We start from the raw sequence: 20434 nt of genomic DNA on the forward strand, positions 1-20434 counted from the left end.
TCATAGAGCTCCACTGGCTCTCCATTCACAAATGCAGCCATTCAAACTCCTTTCTCACACATACAAATCCTTACACAGCACCAGACCAGCATACCTGAACTGCCGTGCACACATTCACCAGATGGCTCCGCCGCACTCTCGCTTGCGCACCACCCACCTCATGCGTGCTCAAAAACACAGCATGAGGTCATGTGTCGACCTACATTGCACTCAAAACTTTGGAACAAGCTCTAGCCATGCATCCAAGCCTCCTCACCATTTTTTTTTTTTTTTTTTTTCTCCAGCAAGAAGCTGAAGACTTGGTTATTTAAATAACCTTGCAGGGCCTCTCGCCTTTTGCTCCTGCTGAAGGGGCTGAATACCTTCACAGGTGATTAGTGCTTTAATAGTGCACTCTACAAATCAACATAACAAGTGGGTTGAGTCTCCATATTTTTCTGGGTCCTCCCTCCAGCACGTGATCTCTTCTGCTGTGTGTGTGTTTGTTATGGATATAGTACGATCAGTCAGGTCTTGTTGTCTATACACATAGATCAGGTAAAATTATGCTTACCAGAGCAGATTCCTTTCCTGGTGTTATTCCTGCCTGAAATCCATCTGCCTGTCTAAGACGCAATTAAGGTCTCCTCGCCAAATTAACCTTGTGCCCAGATATGGAATGGTCAACTTCATTTCAGACTCCAGGAATACCCGTTCTCAATATATGGGGCATATATGTTTACCAGGTAGATACTGCACTCTCTAGTTAAGGTTTGTAGCTGTTAGTTTTTGCATCACTTCCACAGTTACCTTTGAGGCAAATTTTCTCGTATAATCCACGTAAAAGGCAATTTCATGATTCTTTTATCAAATATGCTTCTTTTGAAATGCAGTCTTTGTCAGTATAATTACAAATCTGTGAGATCAAGTCCCTTGTGTGTGCTCCTTCAGGTGGCATGAAGATCAACGCTCTATTGGTCCTTTTGACATGCAAACCTCATGGACACCCCTGTGGCCAAATTTCTCACAGGATCCGCTCCTCAAGGAATTGCTATGCAGATTTTTCCTACACCGGTTCCAGGAAGATTCTTAAACATTCTCCTGGCTTTAGGGATCCTTGAAGCCACCTTTTGTTGGTCCGTGTGAAGCAAATTAACTTCAGTCTAGACCATGGGTACTCGTAAACATTTTCCTAGGCGCCAAAATGTTTGGTGTGTGCGATGTGCTCAAGGGCCGCATTTATGCCAGCAGAGTGGCTGTCAGGCGAGAGGATTAGGGAGATTGGCGGGAAGTTGGGTGTAGGGGAAGCACAGCATATACATCTATTGGCTGAATTGAACAATGAGAAACCAGAAATCCTGGGATTATTCCTGGCTTACCCACTTTACCAAATTGTGTGACCCAAGCCAATCTTCTTTTTTTATTTCACTTTCTCTCTTTTTTCTTCATTATCACACATGAGGACCTCAAAATACATGGTTTTATGATGTGCACTGTACTAAACCTTTTCCTGTGTGTTTTTTTTATTTTTTTTTATCAAACTATAATGTTGTTCTTGTATAATAGGAACCCCGACCACTCAAAAAAGGTACATACAACTGACTTAACTCTTAGTTCACTATTGACGTTATTGTCTAGGTAAAGGGAAGTAATGTTTCTAAATTCATGTGTGAAAAACCATCACTTTTATATTCTTCTAAACGCACTGACATAATTTAAATACACTTTTTCGAATTTTGAAGAGACTGTCATATTTTTACACTTTTGCTGCACAATGTATTAAAATTGTGTTTCTAAAGTAAAGCTGTGCAGGTCTCCCTAGTTACGTACTTTTTTTGACACCAATTAACTTTTAAATAAATGCTTGCATGTTTATTTAACACCTATTTTGTTATTAGTGCGGAGTTGAGTAAACAGCAGCCCAGTGCTCCTGTTGATCAGGGAGCCACATGTGGCTCCCGGGCAGTACTTTGAGTATCAGTGGTCTAGACTGTCTGTTTTACCTTCCAGTGCTTTTTTCCCCCAAACATAAGGGTGCCAGAATGTCAGTCCTAGAGGGCTCTTGAGAACGGGCATTATGGTCTGCTGATAATCTTCTGAAATGGTCCAAGCAGTAGCAAAAGCTTCTACGGCAGAAAATGATAACCCGCTTTACCAATTGAAGGGTCTCTTCTGCGCATTGTTTCACCAACCTATTTAGTCAGGTGATGATGCAATGACATCAAGTAAACTTCTAATGGCTGATCAGTTCCACCCTCAGTCAAGCTCTGTTTGATTGGAATCAGTTGGGCTTAGAAGTATTTGGTCTTGCCACATTACATGCTACAGAGCACTCATTTACACGTTTGCTGGGGAAATTTGTGTTTATGCATCACAGTCTGAGAGAATTGTGTGTTTCTTGAATAACTATACATTAAGTGCTTCGTGTAACATTGTGGCAAAACCTCACAGGTCCCAGCCCATTGGGCTACTCACTTTTAAGGCTCAGGGCTTCCACAAACTAGTAGTAAAATCCAACAGCTATGCCACTGATCTGGCCATTTTTACCTTCTAAAAACATTTAATTTCAAACATGCAGGAACATCTGCTCAATGTCATGTAGAGGAATCGACACACAAAACTGCTCAAGGGAGGTGTTGGGATGATGGAGAGATTCCACAAAGCAAACCCATAGAATTCAGTAATTTGAGCAAAAAAGTTTTTGGATTCTCTTATAAAGGTATAATTGTGTTTGTCTGTAGAGCTGATAACTATGATTTTAGACTTAATTTTTAGTTTGTTCAGCAAAGACTTAATAATCATCACTATCTATGCTACTCTTCTAAATTGTAACGAGTTTCACTTTCTCCTCCAAATGTTGCGCTTACCTGATTAAAATTAAATACACAACACTTAAGACACTGATCATAGCTTCATCGCTTCCTAACACATACTGACTGTTGCACGCCTGTGGCGTGGTGCTGCTGATATTCCACAGCCTTCATCACATTGTTTAAACTTTGGATGTTGAAGATTGTCATATATCAGCTAAACTTCAAGTGTGCTTTAGGTGGGGTGGTGGTAGAGATAGGTAGGCTGGCAATGTTTGGATTGTGGACTGCTGTTGTGATGGGTGCAGTCTGACCTTGTTGTATCTACTGCGCTATTTCCGCCTTGATAAACCACCAGACCGAGAAGACCAAAATATAAAATCAGGTTAATGAGAACACTGGGATAACCTCACCTTTGTATATCAAAAGCCCCTGACTGAGATCCTTAAGCATCTCAGCAGCAGTAAGTAGGGCACCAAAATATCTGCCTTGCCTGTTTATTGTTAAAGTATTATATTGACACCGTCTGTATTGAACTACTACTGTTTAATGATGCGGGATGTTTACCAATTACCAACAATGTTGGATGGAGTGTTTGAGTTAACCTCTGCCACTGGTAATTCTCAGGGCCCCATTCCACTCCACCAGTTTTTGCTCACCATGCCAACTCGGACAGGAACTAGCCTTATACAAATAAGTCTTGGTCCTGTTTCAATAACAACAGTTCAGCCTGAGCTTCAAGGCCAGGTGCCCTCTGATCGGGTACACAAGCAACCCCAGGTTGGTTTGCCTATTTTGGCCTTGTCAGTATAGTGCAGCTTGTATCCTGTGGCAGAGGGGGCACTTGGGACACATCTTAGTATACCTGTTGCACTTGGGACATTACACTGAGGAAAAGAAAAAAGTGATGGATTTGAATCTCACACTGTGGTAATAACTAGGGACCGTATTCCAGTGACCCATGTTTTAGTTTATTGGGGTTTTTCTTTTTTTGCCCATCATGCCACCTTAGACAAGGCATTCCTTCTCCTTTGCTTCCTCTCAGAACATTTTGCTCAAACGATACTAGAATATAGAATGCTTAATTATGAAACATTGAAATGTGCTACATATTGCCCACATATTTAACTATTTTGGACTCTCCTGTGCTATAGGGCATAGAAACCCCTACATTTGATTTTCCTCACCAGCTGTCTTGACAGTTCATTACAACCTAGGTATATTTTGTCTCACACATGTAAGTGTTGTCCTCTATCCTGGGGTTTGCTGTGGAAAATTGCATTGAATGGCACTTTTGTTTTCTAGATCTCCGTTGCTGGTTGAGCTGCCCTTTTGATTTGTATGTCTGCTATCCTTCATATGCTTCCTCAGTTATGCACCGATTCAGGCCTTTTGCTGTTGAACTGCTATGAAGGATTCTGTTAATTGAAGTGTACCTCCTATTAATGAGTCTCAATTTTCCCCTACACATGAAGGTGCAGGCAAACCTTCATCTGTCTTTTATATTGCTATAAAACTCAGCCTAGTGCTCCTCTTTAATTTTCCTTCATCTGGTCTACCGATTGAAAATCCTCACTTTGTTCAGTGAGTTTTAAATTGTATTATTTCTCATTTTATAGCATTTTGCATTTCACCAGCCTCTGAAAACTGAAGGCAAAGGATCCTGGAAAATAAAGATCGATCCATGCCACACCTTCAAGGCAGTTTTTAACCTCTTACGAAACGCGAACACCATTGTGTTGGCTAGTCCGTCTCCTCTAGTTCTTCCCAAAGCCCTTAGTGTGCTCATTAGTCCATCTAGGAGAATATTTCACGGGTGAAAGACACACACTCTCACACACTCTCTCTCTAAAAGTAATATGTTCAGTGACACTCCGTTGTGTGCCTCATAAACGTATTTGTGTGAATATGGTTTGTCATTCCCACGTCTTAGTTTCAGCCTTTAAATCTGTTTGTAGAAGTGTTTGCTGACTTGCCATACTTGCTAATAGTAAGCTTTCATTGCTTTTCCAAATAAGCATAACCAGTCAACCTAACAGTGTAAGATCCTCATCAGATGATCTCTGGCTCAACTCTCCTGTCCGTTCCCAAGAAACGTAAATATTATTGGAGCTCCAAACTGTATATTACTTAAATGTTGAAAAGAATAAAGCGTGTTCCGACTTACTTGAAAGTTATTTGAAATCTTTGTATTTCAGAATACAGACCTTCCCCTTTAATATAGTTAAAATGGCTACTAGAGTACTTTTCATATAGCTTTCAGACACAATGTTCCTTGATCAATATAGTTTCCCTTGTATGCTTCCATCCATGCGCATCGTGGAGTTCATCAGGCACATCATGACTAGTCTTTTGACACTAATACATAGTGCTTGGATGAACTGCTGAGTATCTTGTAAAGTGCTACTTAACCTCTGTGTCCCAAATGCTGCTATTATTTTCACCCACTTTAGGATTCTAAGGGCCTGATTTATAATATGGCAGACATGTTATTCCATGCCACAGGTTCTTTTTAGGGGTGCCTGAAATATTTGTCCCCACCGGGCATAGTTCTTAGTGTCTTGCCCACTCCTCTTGGAGCATGGAGTTTTGGCAAAACTCTGCCAACTGCTGTGTGGTGGAGTTTTTCCTGCGTGTGGCTCGCCAATGGTAAGTTGGCATGTGTGAGCGAGAATTTGTGTCCCCGAGCATGATTCTGGGGTGCTAGAACGCCTCCCGGCATGGGTGCAGTCCTGGCGGGTTTCGACAGTTGAGAAAGTTGGTATAGTTGGTGCTTACTAGTATATGGAGAAGGGATGAAATGACACTTAACAAGTATAGTTTTGCAAGATGGCCCCTGGTTCAAAGGATAGTACCCAAATAAGTGTTTTGAGAACAGACGAATTACTACTTTGCTGCTTAATCAGTGGCTACTTTTTAAGCATGTTGTGATCGAATCTAATGTACTAAGACCCCTCTTTTGGGTACTCTGTACAAAGAGTCATCGCATTCAAAACCTGTTTGCCTTCCTGGTTATGTGACACAGGAGGGCGAGTGTGTCATTTTCAAAGCAAAGAAAAATAATTCTATGTTCGGTGGCATGTGTACCTGCAGATACACATGCTGTGCATAGTCCGCCGTCTGGTGTTGGGTCGGAGTGTTACAAGTTGTTTTTCTTCGAAGAAGTCTTTTCGATTCACGAGACCGAGGGACTCCTCCTCCTTTGTTTCCATTGCGCATGGGCGTCGACTCCATCTTAGATTGTTTTTTTTCCGCCATCGGGTTCGGACGTGTTCCTTTTCGCTCCGTGTTTCGGGACGGAAAGATAGTCATAACTTCGGAAAACTACGTCGGTATTGTTTCGTTCGGTATCTGGTTAGATTAGAATCAACACCGAATCCTGAAGAGCTCCGGTAGCCCTTCGGGGTAATTTCGATCCCCCGTCGGGGCCTGGTCGGCCCGACCGCGTGCAACATCGACACTGATGGAACGGACCCCGTTCCGATTCTGTCCTAAATGCCACAGTAAATATCCCTATACAGACCAACATTTGGTCTGTAACTTGTGCCTGTCACCCGAGCACAAGGAAGAAACGTGTGAGGCCTGTCGAGCGTTTCGGTCGAGAAAAACGCTCCGTGACCGAAGAGCCAGACGGTTGCAGATGGCGTCCACGCCGACAGGACAACGAGGGTTCGAGGAACAGGGAGAAGAAGAAGAAGCCTTCTCCATCCATGAATTGGACTCGGAAGAATTTGACGTCGAAGAAACCGTGAGTAAGACGTCAAAGCAAGCACCACACGGGAAAACAGACAAAGCCCAGGGGACGCCACTGCCAACAGGCCATGGCTCAACCCATAAAGTAGGTGACCGTCCATCGGCACCGAAAAAAGGCAAACTGGTGCCGAGGTCGTCCGACTCGGGTCGAGACACAGGCACGCAGCAATCTTGGGACCGAGAAAGTGCTGCAGAAAAGGGTCGACACCGAGACAGCACCACCGAGGCTGCTCGGCACAGAGACAGCGGCACCGAAGATGGTCGACGCCGAGAAAGTTCGACACCGAAAAAGAGGAAAATCTCGTCGGAGCCGAAAACAACAAGACACGGCTTCGGTGCCTAAACGACCAGCAACCGAACCGACAGCCAGTTCGTACTCGGAGGAACAATCACTGTCCTCCCAAATGCGCAAACACAGGTTTGAGGAAGATTTACAAACCACAGATGTAGACCACACCCAAAAGCGGATCTTCATACAAAGTGGTACAGGGAAGATCAGCACTCTTCCCCCAATCAGGAGGAAAAGGAAACTCGATTTCCAACCACAAGAAAAGACACCACAAGCAAAAGTGGTAAAGAAGGTAACTCCACCACCCTCTCCACCACCGGTAACTCATACATCACCGGCACAGACTCCGTCACATTCACCAGCTCATACCACTATGAGCCAAGATGACCAGGATGCGTGGGATCTCTGACGCCCCAGTATCCGACAATAGCCCTGAGTCGTACCCTACTAAGCCCTCACCACCTGAAGACAGTACAGCGTATGCACAGGTGGTAGCTAGGACAGCAGAGTTCCATAACGTGTCGTTACACTCAGAGCCTGTCGAGGATGACTTCCTTTTCAAAACCCTCTCCTCCACCCATAGCAATTATCAAAGCCTTCCTATGCTCCCGGGAATGCTAAGGCACGCTAAACAGATCTTTAAAGAACCTGTCAAAAGCAGAGCAATAACTCCAAGGGTGGAGAAGAAATATAAAGCACCGCCCACGGACCCTGCTTTTATGACATCACAACTGCCACCAGATTCAGTTGTCGTAGGAGCAGCTCGTAAAAGAGCCAACTCTCACACATCAGGCGACGCACCACCTCCAGACAAGGAGAGCCGCAAGTTCGACGCAGCTGGGAAAAGGGTTGCAGTACAAGCTGCAAACCCGTGGCGCATCGCTAACTCGCAGGCGCTCCTAGTGCGATATGACCGAGCCCATTGGGACGAGATGCAGCATCTCATCGAGCATCTACCCAAAGAATTCCAGAAACGGGCAAAACAAGTGGTTGAGGAGGGACAAAATATCTCCAACAACCAAATACGTTCCTCTATGGATGCAGCGGATACAGCTGCAAGAACAATAAATACCGCGGTAACCATAAGGAGGCACGCATGGTTGCGCACATCCGGCTTCAAACCTGAGATACAACAGGCAGTGCTCAATATGCCGTTCAATGAACAACAATTGTTTGGACCCGAAGTGGACACGGCAATTGAAAAATTGAAAAAAGATACTGACACAGCTAAGGCCATGGGCGCACTCTATTCCCCGCAGGGCAGAGGCACTTTTGGCACGTTTCGCAAAACAACCTTCAGAGGGGGGTTTCGAGGTCAAACCACACAAGCTAGTACCTCACAAACAACACCGTCTACCTACCAGGGACAGTACCAAAGGGGAGGCTTTCGGGGCCAATATAGAGGGGGACAATTCCCTAGAAACCGGGGAAAATTTCAGGGTCCCAAAACCCCGCCAACCAAACAGTGACTCACAAGTCACTCAACCCCTTCACACAACACCAGTGGGGGGGAAGACTAAGCCAGTTCTACAAATTTTGGGAGGAGATAACAACAGACACTTGGGTCTTAGCAATTATCCGGCATGGTTATTGCATAGAATTTCTCCAACTCCCTCCAAACGTCCCACCAAAAACACAGATTATGTCAAAACAGCATTTAGACCTGCTAGATCTGGAAGTTCAAGCATTACTACAAAAAGACGCAATAGAATTCGTACCAGGTCCACAAAGAAACACAGGAGTTTACTCACTGTACTTTCTAATACCAAAAAAAGACAAAACACTGAGACCAATCTTAGATCTCAGAACACTAAACACCTACATCAAATCGGAACACTTTCACATGGTCACGCTACAGGACGTATTACCACTGTTGAGACAGCAAGACTACATGACAACCTTAGATCTAAAAGACGTGTATTTCCACATACCGATACATCCCTCGCACAGGAAATACCTAAGGTTCGTATTCAAGGGAATACATTACCAATTCAAAGTGTTGCCGTTCGGTATAACAACCGCACCGAGAGTCTTTACAAAATGTCTAGCAGTAGTAGCTGCACATATCAGAAGGCAGCAAATACACGTGTTCCCCTACCTAGACGATTGGCTAATCAAGACCAACTCCCTAACAAGGTGTTCACACCACACAGATTATGTCATACAAACCCTCTACAAACTAGGGTTCTCCATCAACTATACAAAGTCACACATTCTGCCGTGCCAAACACAGCAATACTTGGGAGCGACAATCAACACAACAAAAGGGATAGCCACTCCAAGTCCACAAAGGGTTCAAAATTTTTACAAAGTCATACAAGCCATGTATCCAACACAAAAAATACATGCAAAGATGGTGTTAAAACTCCTAGGCATGATGTCCTCATGCATAGCCATTGTCCCAAACGCAAGATTGCACATGAGGCCCTTACAACAGTGCCTAGCATCACAATGGTCACGTGCACAGGGTCACCTTCTAGATCTGGTGTTAATAGACCGCCAAACATACATCTCGCTTCTATGGTGGAACAGTATAAATTTAAACAAAGGGCGGCCTTTCCAAGACCCAGTGCCACAATACGTGATAACTACAGATGCTTCCATGACAGGGTGGGGAGCACACCTCAATCAACACAGCATCCAAGGACAATGGGACGTACATCAAAGAAGGTTTCATATAAATCACCTCGAATTGTTAGCAGTATTCCTAGCGTTGAAAGCATTTCAACCCATCATAATCCACAAATACATTCTTGTCAAAACAGACAACATGACAACAATGTATTATCTAAACAAACAGGGGGGAACACACTCGACACAGCTGTGTCTCCTAGCACAAAGGATATGGCAGTGGGCAATTCACAACCACATTCGCCTAATCGCACAGTTTATTCCAGGGATCCAGAATCAGCTAGCAGACAATCTCTCTCGGGATCACCAACAAGTACACGAATGGGAGATTCACCCCCAAATTCTAAACTCTTACTTCCAAATTTGGGGAACACCTCAAATAGACCCATTTGCAACAAAAGAGAACGCAAAATGCCAAAACTTCGCATCCAGGTACCCACACCAGCAGTCTCAAGGCAATGCTCTATGGATGAATTGGTCAGGGATATTTGCGTACGCTTTTCCCCCTCTCCCTCTTCTTCCATATCTAGTAAACAGATTGAGTCAAAACAAACTCAAACTCATACTAATAGCACCTACATGGGCAAGACAACCTTGGTATACAACACTACTAGACCTGTCAGTAGTGCCTCATGTTAAACTACCCAACAGACCAGTTCTGTTAACACAGCACAGACAACAGATCAGGCATCCAAACCCAGCATCGCTGAATCTAGCAATTTGGCTCCTGAAATCCTAGAATTTGGACACTTAAACCTCACACAAGAATGTATGGAGGTCATAAAACAAGCTAGAAGGCCATCCACTAGACACTGCTATGCAAGTAAATGGAAAAGATTTGTTCGCTACTGCCATAATAATCAAGTTCAACCATTACATGCATCTCCAACGGATGTAGTAGGATACTTACTACATTTGCAGAAATCAAATCTGGCCTTCTCTTCCATAAAGATACATCTCGCAGCAATATCTGCATACCTGCAGATTACTCATTCAACTTCACTGTTTAGAATACCTGTCATTAAAGCATTTATGGAAGGCCTAAAGAGAATTATACCACCAAGAACACCACCTGTTCCTTCATGGAACCTCAACATTGTCTTAACAAGACTCATGGGTCCACCTTTCGAACCCATGCATTCTTGCGAAATACAATACCTAACGTGGAAAGTTGCATTTCTCATTGCCATTACATCTCTAAGAAGAGTAAGTGAAATTCAGGCGTTTACTATACAGGAACCATTTATTCAAATACACAAAAATAAGGTAGTTCTAAGAACCAATCCAAAATTCTTACCAAAAGTTATCTCACCGTTCCACTTAAATCAAACAGTAGAACTACCAGTGTTCTTTCCACAGCCAGACTCAATAGCTGAAAGGGCACTACATACATTAGACATCAAAAGAGCACTAATGTACTACATTGACAGAACAAAACCAATTAGGAAAACAAAACAACTATTTATTGCATTTCAAAAACCTCATACAGGAAACCCAATATCAAAACAAGGTATAGCCAGATGGATAGTTAAGTGCATCCAAACCTGCTACCTTAAAGCAAAGAGAGAGCTGCCTATTACACCAAAGGCACACTCAACCAGGAAGAAAGGCGCTACCATGGCCTTCCTAGGAAATATTCCAATGAACGAAATATGTAAGGCAGCAACATGGTCTACGCCTCACACATTTACTAAGCACTACTGTGTAGACGTGCTATCTGCACAACAAGCCACAGTAGGTCAAGCTGTACTAAGAACTTTATTTCAAACTACTTCCACTCCTACAGGCTGAACCACCGCTTTTGGGGAGATAACTGCTTACTAGTCTATGCACAGCATGTGTATCTGCAGCTACACATGCCACCGAACGGAAAATGTCACTTACCCAGTGTACATCTGTTCGTGGCATTAGTCGCTGCAGATTCACATGCGCCCACCCGCCTCCCCGGGAGCCTGTAGCCGTTTGGAAGTAATCTCCAACATTTGTACATTTGTAAATATATTACCTTAACCTTTATTTTGTACATACTTATTCATTCCATTGCATGGGCACTGTTACTAACATACACAACTCCTACCTCACCCTCTGCGGGGAAAACAATCTAAGATGGAGTCGACGCCCATGCGCAATGGAAACAAAGGAGGAGGAGTCCCTCGGTCTCGTGACTCGAAAAGACTTCTTCGAAGAAAAACAACTTGTAACATTTCGACCCAACACCAGACGGCGGACTATGCACAGCATGTGAATCTGCAGCGACTAATGCCACGAACAGATGTACACTGGGTAAGTGACATTTTCCTTATGGATTGGGATGCAGCCATTTTCCAAAGTAGATGGAAGAGAATGCGACTTGCATCCCTCTCTCACGTTGCAAAGTGTAACTATTTGTACTTAAGGAATTATAATTGCGTACTCCTCCCACAAGCAGACTCTTACCCCCCCCCCCCCCCCCAGTGAACAAGGAGCATGGGCTCAAACACATGGGGCTGTAATTCTGTTGCTGGAATGGAAATAAGAGGCGTTAGATGTTTAATGTGAGGGTTTGCTTCCCGGCTGGGAGGTTCCAACACTAAGTGCCTGGGAATCCGCAAAAAAGATTGGTGAGATAGGTAGGTGTGTGTGTGTGTGTGTGTATGTATATGTGTATGTATATGTGTATATATATATGTTTACTTCAAGCTATTTTATTTCCAGGTGCCCAAGTGGACACTCCTATGCACACTCAAACGGTCTATATATAAATATTAAGAGCAGTGGTAGTTTTTACTTTAAGCTTTTTTCTTTCCAGGTGCCCAAGTGGACAGCCCAATGCTCACTCAAGAAACGGTCAACAATGTAAAAAAAAGTACTCCCAAAAAGCCTGCTGTTGCTCCCACATTGAAACGACAAAGTAAGATATTTTTGGTTCTTTTGACTCGTTGAAGGTTCATGTTATGCCATGTTGGGTTCTCCTTTTTTCCAAATGTATCCCTGTTACCCATATTGTTCTTTTACCTTTTAGATCTTACGGTGAGGGTTATTTTTCCTTTGTAGCCCAGAACTTATAATTGATACCCACCTGTTTTATCATTTTCACACTGCCTGTCGAACAAAAGAAAATTATTTTTTATTTGACATGACCTATTGAGGGAGGGTGAGTTGGTGTGCCGGGAAGGCATTACCTATTCCCAGTGTCTCCTAATGTCACATTGATGAACTGTGCACTTTTCTCAGATTCTTTAAAACGGCTATCCTAGATAGCAGCTGTCACTAATGAAGCTCATCCTAAAAAATGCATACTGGGCCTCTTAAGCCTCCTTCCTGGAGTTGTCCTTTGATGCAGTGATTGAAGGTGTTGTGCTGTACACTTAAAAGACTTGTTGTGGTCCAATGATTGGAAGGATTTGCATGGCGAGCATCTGTACCTTTGGTGAAGTTACTCTTGTCCTGTTTGACACAGATATTGGAGAAGAAGGGATTTTAAAAAAAAAACAAAAAAAAAAAAACACGCATTCTGTTTTTCTAATTTCCGAGCCTGGTTTGTACCCACCCCTCCCCCCACTAAATCTTAATTTACTTTTAACCCTCACCCTATGCTCCAGGAGGAGCCTTAAACACTTAAACACTATTATGTAACAAATAAAAATAGTTGGTTTCATTATCATCCATTGGTGAGTCTGTTGACATTACCAAGGCACTCACTTTTCGGCACCGGCTAAAACCATGATGAGTGAAGTAGTCCTCCAGGTACCTTGCACAAACTATTCTTACTCCTTGTAGGAAGTTGGCTCTGTATGCACTATTTCAAAGTAAGGAATAGTATGCACAGAGTCCAAGGGTTCCCCTTAGAGGTAAGATAGTGGCAAAAAGAGATAATACTAATGCTCTATTTTGTGGTAGTGTGGTCGAGCAATAGGCTTATCCAAGGAGTAGTGTTAAGCATTTGTTGTACATATACATAGACAATAAATGAGGTACACACACTCAGAGACAAATCCAGCCAATAGGTTTTGTTATAGAAAAATATCTTTTCTTAGTTTATTTTAAGAACCACAGGTTCAAATTCTACATGTAATATCTCATTCGAAAGGGCCGGTCAGGTGCAGAGTTCAAAGTGGTGCCCAAAACGCATAGGCTAGAATGGAGAGAAGGGGGTGCCCCGGTTCCGGTCTGCTTGCAGGTAAGTACCCGCGTCTTCGGAGGGCAGACCAGGGGGGTTTTGTAGGGCACCGGGGGGGACACAAGCCCACACAGAAATTTCACCCTCAGCGGCGCGGGGGCGGCCGGGTGCAGTGTAGAAACAGGCGTCGGGTTCGCAATGTTAGTCTATGAGAGATCTCGGGATCTCTTCAGCGCTGCAGGCAGGCAAGGGGGGGATTCCTCGGGGAAACCTCCACTTGGGCAAGGGAGAGGGACTCCTGGGGGTCACTTCTCCAGTGAAAGTCCGGTCCTTCAGGTCCTGGGGGCTGCGGGTGCAGGGTCTCTCCCAGGCGTCGGGACTTTAGGTTCAAAGAATCGCGGTCAGGGGAAGCCTCGGGATTCCCTCTGCAGGCGGCGCTGTGGGGGCTCAGGGGGGACAGGTTTTGGTACTCACAGAATCAGAGTAGTCCTGGGGTCCCTCCTGAGGTGTCGGATCTCCACCAGCCGAGTCGGGGTCGCCGGGTGCAGTGTTGCAAGTCTCACGCTTCTTGCGGGGAGCTTGCAGGGTTCTTTAAAGCTGCTGGAAACAAAGTTGCAGCTTTTCTTGGAGCAGGTCCGCTGTCCTCGGGAGTTTCTTGTCTTTTCGAAGCAGGGGCAGTCCTCAGAGGATGTCGAGGTCGCTGGTCCCTTTGGAAGGCGTCGCTGGAGCAGGATCTTTGGAAGGCAGGAGACAGGCCGGTGAGTTTCTGGAGCCAAGGCAGTTGTCTTCTGGTCTTCCTCTGCAGGGGTTTTCAGCTAGGCAGTCCTTCTTCTTGTAGTTGCAGGAATCTAATTTTCTAGGGTTCAGGGTAGCCCTTAAATACTAAATTTAAGGGCGTGTTTAGGTCTGGGGGGTTAGTAGCCAATGGCTACTAGCCCTGAGGGTGGGTACACCCTCTTTGTGCCTCCTCCCAAGGGGAGGGGGTCACAATCCTAACCCTATTGGGGGAATCCTCCATCTGCAAGATGGAGGATTTCTAAAAGTTAGAGTCACTTCAGCTCAGGACACCTTAGGGGCTGTCCTGACTGGCCAGTGACTCCTCCTTGTTTTTCTCATTATTTTCTCCGGCCTTGCCGCCAAAAGTGGGGCCTGGCCGGAGGGGGCAGGCAACTCCACTAGCTGGAGTGTCCTGCTGGGTTGGCACAAAGGAGGTGAGCCTTTGAGGCTCACCGCCAGGTGTGACAATTCCTGCCTGGGGGAGGTGTTAGCATCTCCACCCAGTGCAGGCTTTGTTACTGGCCTCAGAGTGACAAAGGCACTCTCCCCATGGGGCCAGCAACATGTCTCGGTTTGTGGCAGGCTGCTAAAACTAGTCAGCCTACACAGATAGTCGGTTAAGTTTCAGGGGGCACCTCTAAGGTGCCCTCTGTGGTGTATTTTACAATAAAATGTACACTGGCATCAGTGTGCATTTATTGTGCTGAGAAGTTTGATACCAAACTTCCCAGTTTTCAGTGTAGCCATTATGGTGCTGTGGAGTTCGTGTTTGACAGACTCCCAGACCATATACTCTTATGGCTACCCTGTACTTACAATGTCTAAGGTTTTGTTTAGACACTGTAGGGGTACAATGCTCATGCACTGGTACCCTCACCTATGGTATAGTGCACCCTTCCTTAGGGCTGTAAGGCCTGCTAGAGGGGTGTCTTACCTATACTGCATAGGCAGTGAGAGGCTGGCATGGCACCCTGAGGGGAGTGCCATGTCGACTTACTCGTTTTGTCCTCACTAGCACACACAAGCTGGCAAGCAGTGTGTCTGTGCTGAGTGAGAGGTCTCCAGGGTGGCATAAGACATGCAGCAGCCCTTAGAGACCTTCCTTGGCATCAGGGCCCTTGGTACTAGAAGTACCAGTTACAAGGGACTTATCTGGATGCCAGGGTCTGCCAATTGTGGATACAAAAGTACATTTTAGGTGAAGGAACACTGGTGCTGGGGCCTGGTTAGCAGGGTCCCAGCACTCTTCTCAGTCAAGTCAGCATCAGTATCAGGCAAAAAGTGGGGGGTAACTGCAACAGGGAGCCATTTCTTTACACTCCTATTTAAGTAATCTGTTTTATGCAAAGTGCCCCACGATATTTGCCTGAATTAATTTCCATAGGGTTTCAAATGTTTCTTCCGACCTTCAAACCGCAAGTCTGTTTTTCTGCTCAGAAAATTGTCCTCTCCAGATAAAAAAAAATGTTCTTCCTTAATAAAAGAAGTTACCCTTTTAAATGTACATTCCAGGGAGGATAGGAAAACTACACGTTAGGCTATTACATTTTCAGTATATGGTTAAAGGAGTTATTCAAGCCACATCAGCTGCTTACATATTGTAGAGGTAGTCCGCTCATAGATCTCCAAAAATCAAATGGGGCTATTTCACTGAGGGATTTGTCCTTTCCCTTCCACTCTCACAACAATATTTCAAATCTAATATTTGGTGTTTTTCATCTAGACATCTCTCCTTTCCCTGCAGCATACCACAAAAGGTTCCTCAGGTGCTTTATTTAAAGACTTTGCTTGTGCTATAGCTTGCTATGAAGGTGTTCACTCCTTTACGACCTGCACAACCAGCACTATGCAGCATTTGCCTTGGCGAGGCCCCTTTTCTACCCTAACCAAGGACAAATCAGTTTAGCATATAGCATACTGTAATGGCCTTCCTAAAGAGGAGCTATCAACTGACCGTTATTTTGAGGGTTTGTTGTTTTCTGGATAATAGTTGCATGCTAGCTTTTAGAGACATAGGTCCTTGTGAAAGGGAAGAAGAGAGATGATAAATGGGGAAGTGAAGGGGAGACAAATAAGGGTAAATAGAATATGGCATCGTAACACGATATCAGACCAGACCACAAAGGCAAGTATTGGACTATTCAGATCACTAAGATAAGTAAAGGGTAGACTACCTGAGTTACTACTATGATTCTGGATTTCACCAGTCTGACTCACATTCACAAATTTGAAGCAGGCCTTGTAGACTACATACAAGTATCTTGTGAGAGACAATATTAACCATTCTCTTAAAAACAGTCTTATACAGACCTTTGCTTAATCCATGGACATTGACTTATCTTCAATGACTTTTAAAACCCAAGACTGTCCAAAATGTCATAAAGCCATGCGAGTGATTTGGAGGATGTAAACGCTTATCTCTGTCAGGCCTTGAAAAATCTTTAAAATATTGACATACTTAAATTACCTATTCAACCTAAATTTAATGTGCTTGTTCCATGATCTGGTCACTTTTTAAAATATTAGCAGCCCTACATCCTTCAAACTGTGAGCCGCCATGGTACTAGGAAATCTTAAGCAGTTCTCGAAGAAATTATCCCTATGTATCAGATAGTGGAGGGAAAGCTTGGTAGGGTAGCTATATTAAGTACACTTGAATATCCCCAAAATCCTTCACTGGGTAGTGTCATTTCTGTGAAACCGTTCAGTTGCTTACTTATTAGTGAAGATGTTGATGCCGTAAGCCTAAAGTATCGGGATGTAGTGGCCACTGCCTTCTGACATCTGCATTGATGACAATCTGTTCCTGGACCTTGAAGACTTCTTGGGTTTTTAAGCCAGCCAAAGCAGAACTATTGGAGTGGATGCGAGATGTCTGCCTTTGTCTATCCAGCTAGAGTTGCATCAACACTGACAATGTTCTTGGCGTGAGTACAGTACAAAGAGTTTTTAAAGAAAGAAATCACATTGCTAAACCTACACTAGCTTCTATAGGCATTGTCTAATGACTGGGCAAACGTTTTTAACTTATTAATAGTCTTTTTAATGCGTTGCTGAGTGAAAAGGTACACTGCATTACACTAACAGGTTAAATACAAATACTGGTCAGTGAAAACATTTTGTGCATCAGCCACTCTATTGTAACAATAATGGTGTTGATGCAGACTAAGCCAAGAGACTACTAACCAGAATTACCTGCTTTCTTTTAGACTGAGTTTTGCTTCATGGACCTGAAACATTTTTTGCCCATAATATGCCTTTGATTAGGGTGTGCTGTCAACCAATGCAGGACTCTTGGGGATAGGGCGAAATGGGTTCACCTAGGAGCCATCTACTTGAATTTGCATTAGTGCTGACAACTTGTGTGTTTTGTTTCAGGCACAGGTCATGTTCTAATATTCATGCTAAATCCATGTTCACATACATTTTGCTTGCACTAAATAATTGGAAGCACATGTTTACTGCCTTTTAGGCACCCTTATAGTAGCAGCTAAGAGAAGAGTGATACACTGTATTGTATCCAGAAGTTACATGCCAAATACAGTTGGTGAAATAACTTGTTAATTAAGCTGGTGCTACTCTGAGCTAAGTCTCTTACGATTAGTCCCTGTCAGCTGACTGTGATGATGGTATTTATTCTCACACCTTGAGGTTTGTTCCCTTACATATGTTTTTTCCAGGGGTTGCCATCAGCAACTGCAGGACTACTGCTGTTTGTTGGAAGGTGCCAATGTCTGCTGATCCACTTGGATTCACATTAGGCTGATAAGGTGTCCACTTTGAGGCAAAAGCTGTCTGCTTCAATAAATCATACTTCCATTGTGCCATTAATGAGTTGGCACCTGTCTTACTGATGGCAGTGTGGAAATGTGGTTCATTGAAGCTCCTAGCAAATGCTTTTTCATCCCTTGCATGCCTAGAAATGATTGGGACAAATCGAAAGATAGAGAGCTGCAAGTTTATATGTTACAGCAGCAGACTTGTAATGCACATGGCTACTCCTAGGAGTGTCCTGGCGCAGAGCCAAACTTCGATTCTTTTGACACTATTAAATCTTATTCACCCTCTACAGAATAATAAAAAGCCTAGAGAACAGTACAAATATTTGGTAAAAGGGAAAGCTAAAAAAAAGCCAGGTTTTAAATTGTATTTAAAAATCCACGAGACTGGACGTTTCTTGCAGGTTGTAAGGGAATCACACTGTGAATCACACCAGCTACGCTGAGATTAAGAGAACTACTTGTTATCTTGGACTTGTGGTTATGTCTCCACCTATCCTCTGTGGTTGGTCTGTATGCACAGCAAACACATAATACCTCTCATTCATTTCAGTGAGGTATTTAACACTTTTAAAGTTTTTATGGTTTAAATCTTTTTATTATTATTTTTGCCTCACAGCAACAAGGCAGTAACTTAAGTGTTGCAGCGCTCATGATAGCAATCAAAAGCACATCACAACAGAATAGTAACATCCCTCCCACCTCCCTCCACCCTCTCCTGGGAGTATTCACATCAGATGGCTCAGAAAGTTAAGGCACAGCACATAATTTATGGGGTCCCCTGGGGTAGGCCTCTTGGCCTGCAGGGGATCCTTAACGTCCGTCAAATCTATCAATCACAAGTATTGAACCAGGGAAAGTTTCTCCATCCTCAACACATGCCACAAGCAACAATGCCAGCCCAGTTTGTCAGTACCACAGTGAGCAAGAATGTTCTGGAAGGCTGCTCCCAACACAAGATGTGGTACCCTTTACGTGATTTAAGCGGGAAGGTGAGCACATTTGAGAGTCCTAGGATAATGTATGTGGGCAAGTGAGATAGCGGAGTATTGAGATGAGCATCGGTGTCATTCAGAATCGCGTCCCTCTATTGAGTAGGGTTGGGGTGTTCCCATAGTAAGTGTAGTAGTGTTCCGGGGGACCTACAGTGTCTCCAGCAATCAACACTTTGTGTGAGGTCGCCCTTGTGTAGGTGTGCTGGTCAAAGGTACTAATATGTGACGTAGTAGTCTCAACACTGGATGCATTGTGTGCTGTATGTCTTGCCTTGTAGTGTACCTCCTCCCACTCTTTTGTGGTCAGCTGCCTCCCTAGATCTAGTTCCCAGCATTTCTGTCCTGATGTCTTAGGCAATGGAACTGCATGTTGTAAGATGCTGTGTAATTCTGTAAAGAGGCTTTCATCTGTGGTTTTTTTTGTTATACAACCACTTCTCAAATGGGTTAAGGTGGTGCTTTGCCCCGGGATGTATCGTGGGGTGTGTTTTCCAGTGCCAGACCTGTATGAGATTTTCTCTTTGGTTCTGGTAGAGTGTAGTCTGCCCATAGTCGCTTCAAGGAGAGAGAGGGCCTTCCTTATCAAAGAAATGTCCAACTGAGAGGCATCCTACTCCCCGCCAACATTGGAATGCCCCCTGGACGAGTCCTGACGTAAAATCAATATTGCCTACAATCTGCATCATTGGAGAAGGGAACGATGATAGGCCTTTCCATGTCCCCACCTAGTCCCACATACTAAGGGTAGCTTTGGTGACCGGGGAGGAATAGAGACCCCAGGCCCGCTGAAGGAAAAGTCAGGAATGTGATCTTCCACAAATGGGTTTTCACCAATGCCCGGTCCATAAAAAGCCAGTGCTTCTCAGACTTGGTCCTAGACTATTCCACTAAGTACAGGAGTGGAGCTGTGTGGTAATATTGCATGAGATTTGGGATCCTCTGCCCCTTCTATTGAGGGTCTGTAGCTCTGATCTCAACTCATACAGGGTCTTCCATCTGCCTGAACAAAGCGATGGATCTCCTTTTGTAGGGAGTGAAGGGAGTGGGCATTTGGATTCGATCGGGAGTGTCTGGAAGAGAATCCTTGGCAGTGCAGTCCTTTTTAGCGCTGCTATCTCGTCAAGCCATGACAAGCAATATAGTTTCCATTGCTCTAGATCTTTCTTAATTTGTTGGAGTGTTTGATAATTGAGGGCTGCTGTCTCTCTGGTGGCCTGAGCTTACTGAATTCCCAGATATGGGATGCAAGGAGGTTTTACTGTATGGGATACCAGTGGGCCAGCAGAGCTTCTGTCTCAGAGGAAACCAAGAGGTTGAGGGCC

At 44.2% G+C, this 20434-nt stretch overlaps 1 protein-coding gene across 1 annotated transcript in view; it reads left to right on the forward strand.

Moving 5' to 3' along the window:
* C11H2orf42 (chromosome 11 C2orf42 homolog) overlaps nt 1–20434 on the forward strand; it is a 318795-nt gene that overhangs the window by 47083 nt on the left and 251278 nt on the right. The window contains exon 3 of the mRNA XM_069214211.1: nt 12251–12352. Within this exon, the coding sequence (XP_069070312.1) occupies nt 12251–12352 (102 nt within the window). The remainder of the gene's footprint in view (nt 1–12250; nt 12353–20434) is intronic.

The sequence above is a fragment of the Pleurodeles waltl genome, chromosome 11 (assembly GCF_031143425.1).
Source record: "Pleurodeles waltl isolate 20211129_DDA chromosome 11, aPleWal1.hap1.20221129, whole genome shotgun sequence".
NCBI lineage: Eukaryota > Metazoa > Chordata > Amphibia > Caudata > Salamandridae > Pleurodeles > Pleurodeles waltl.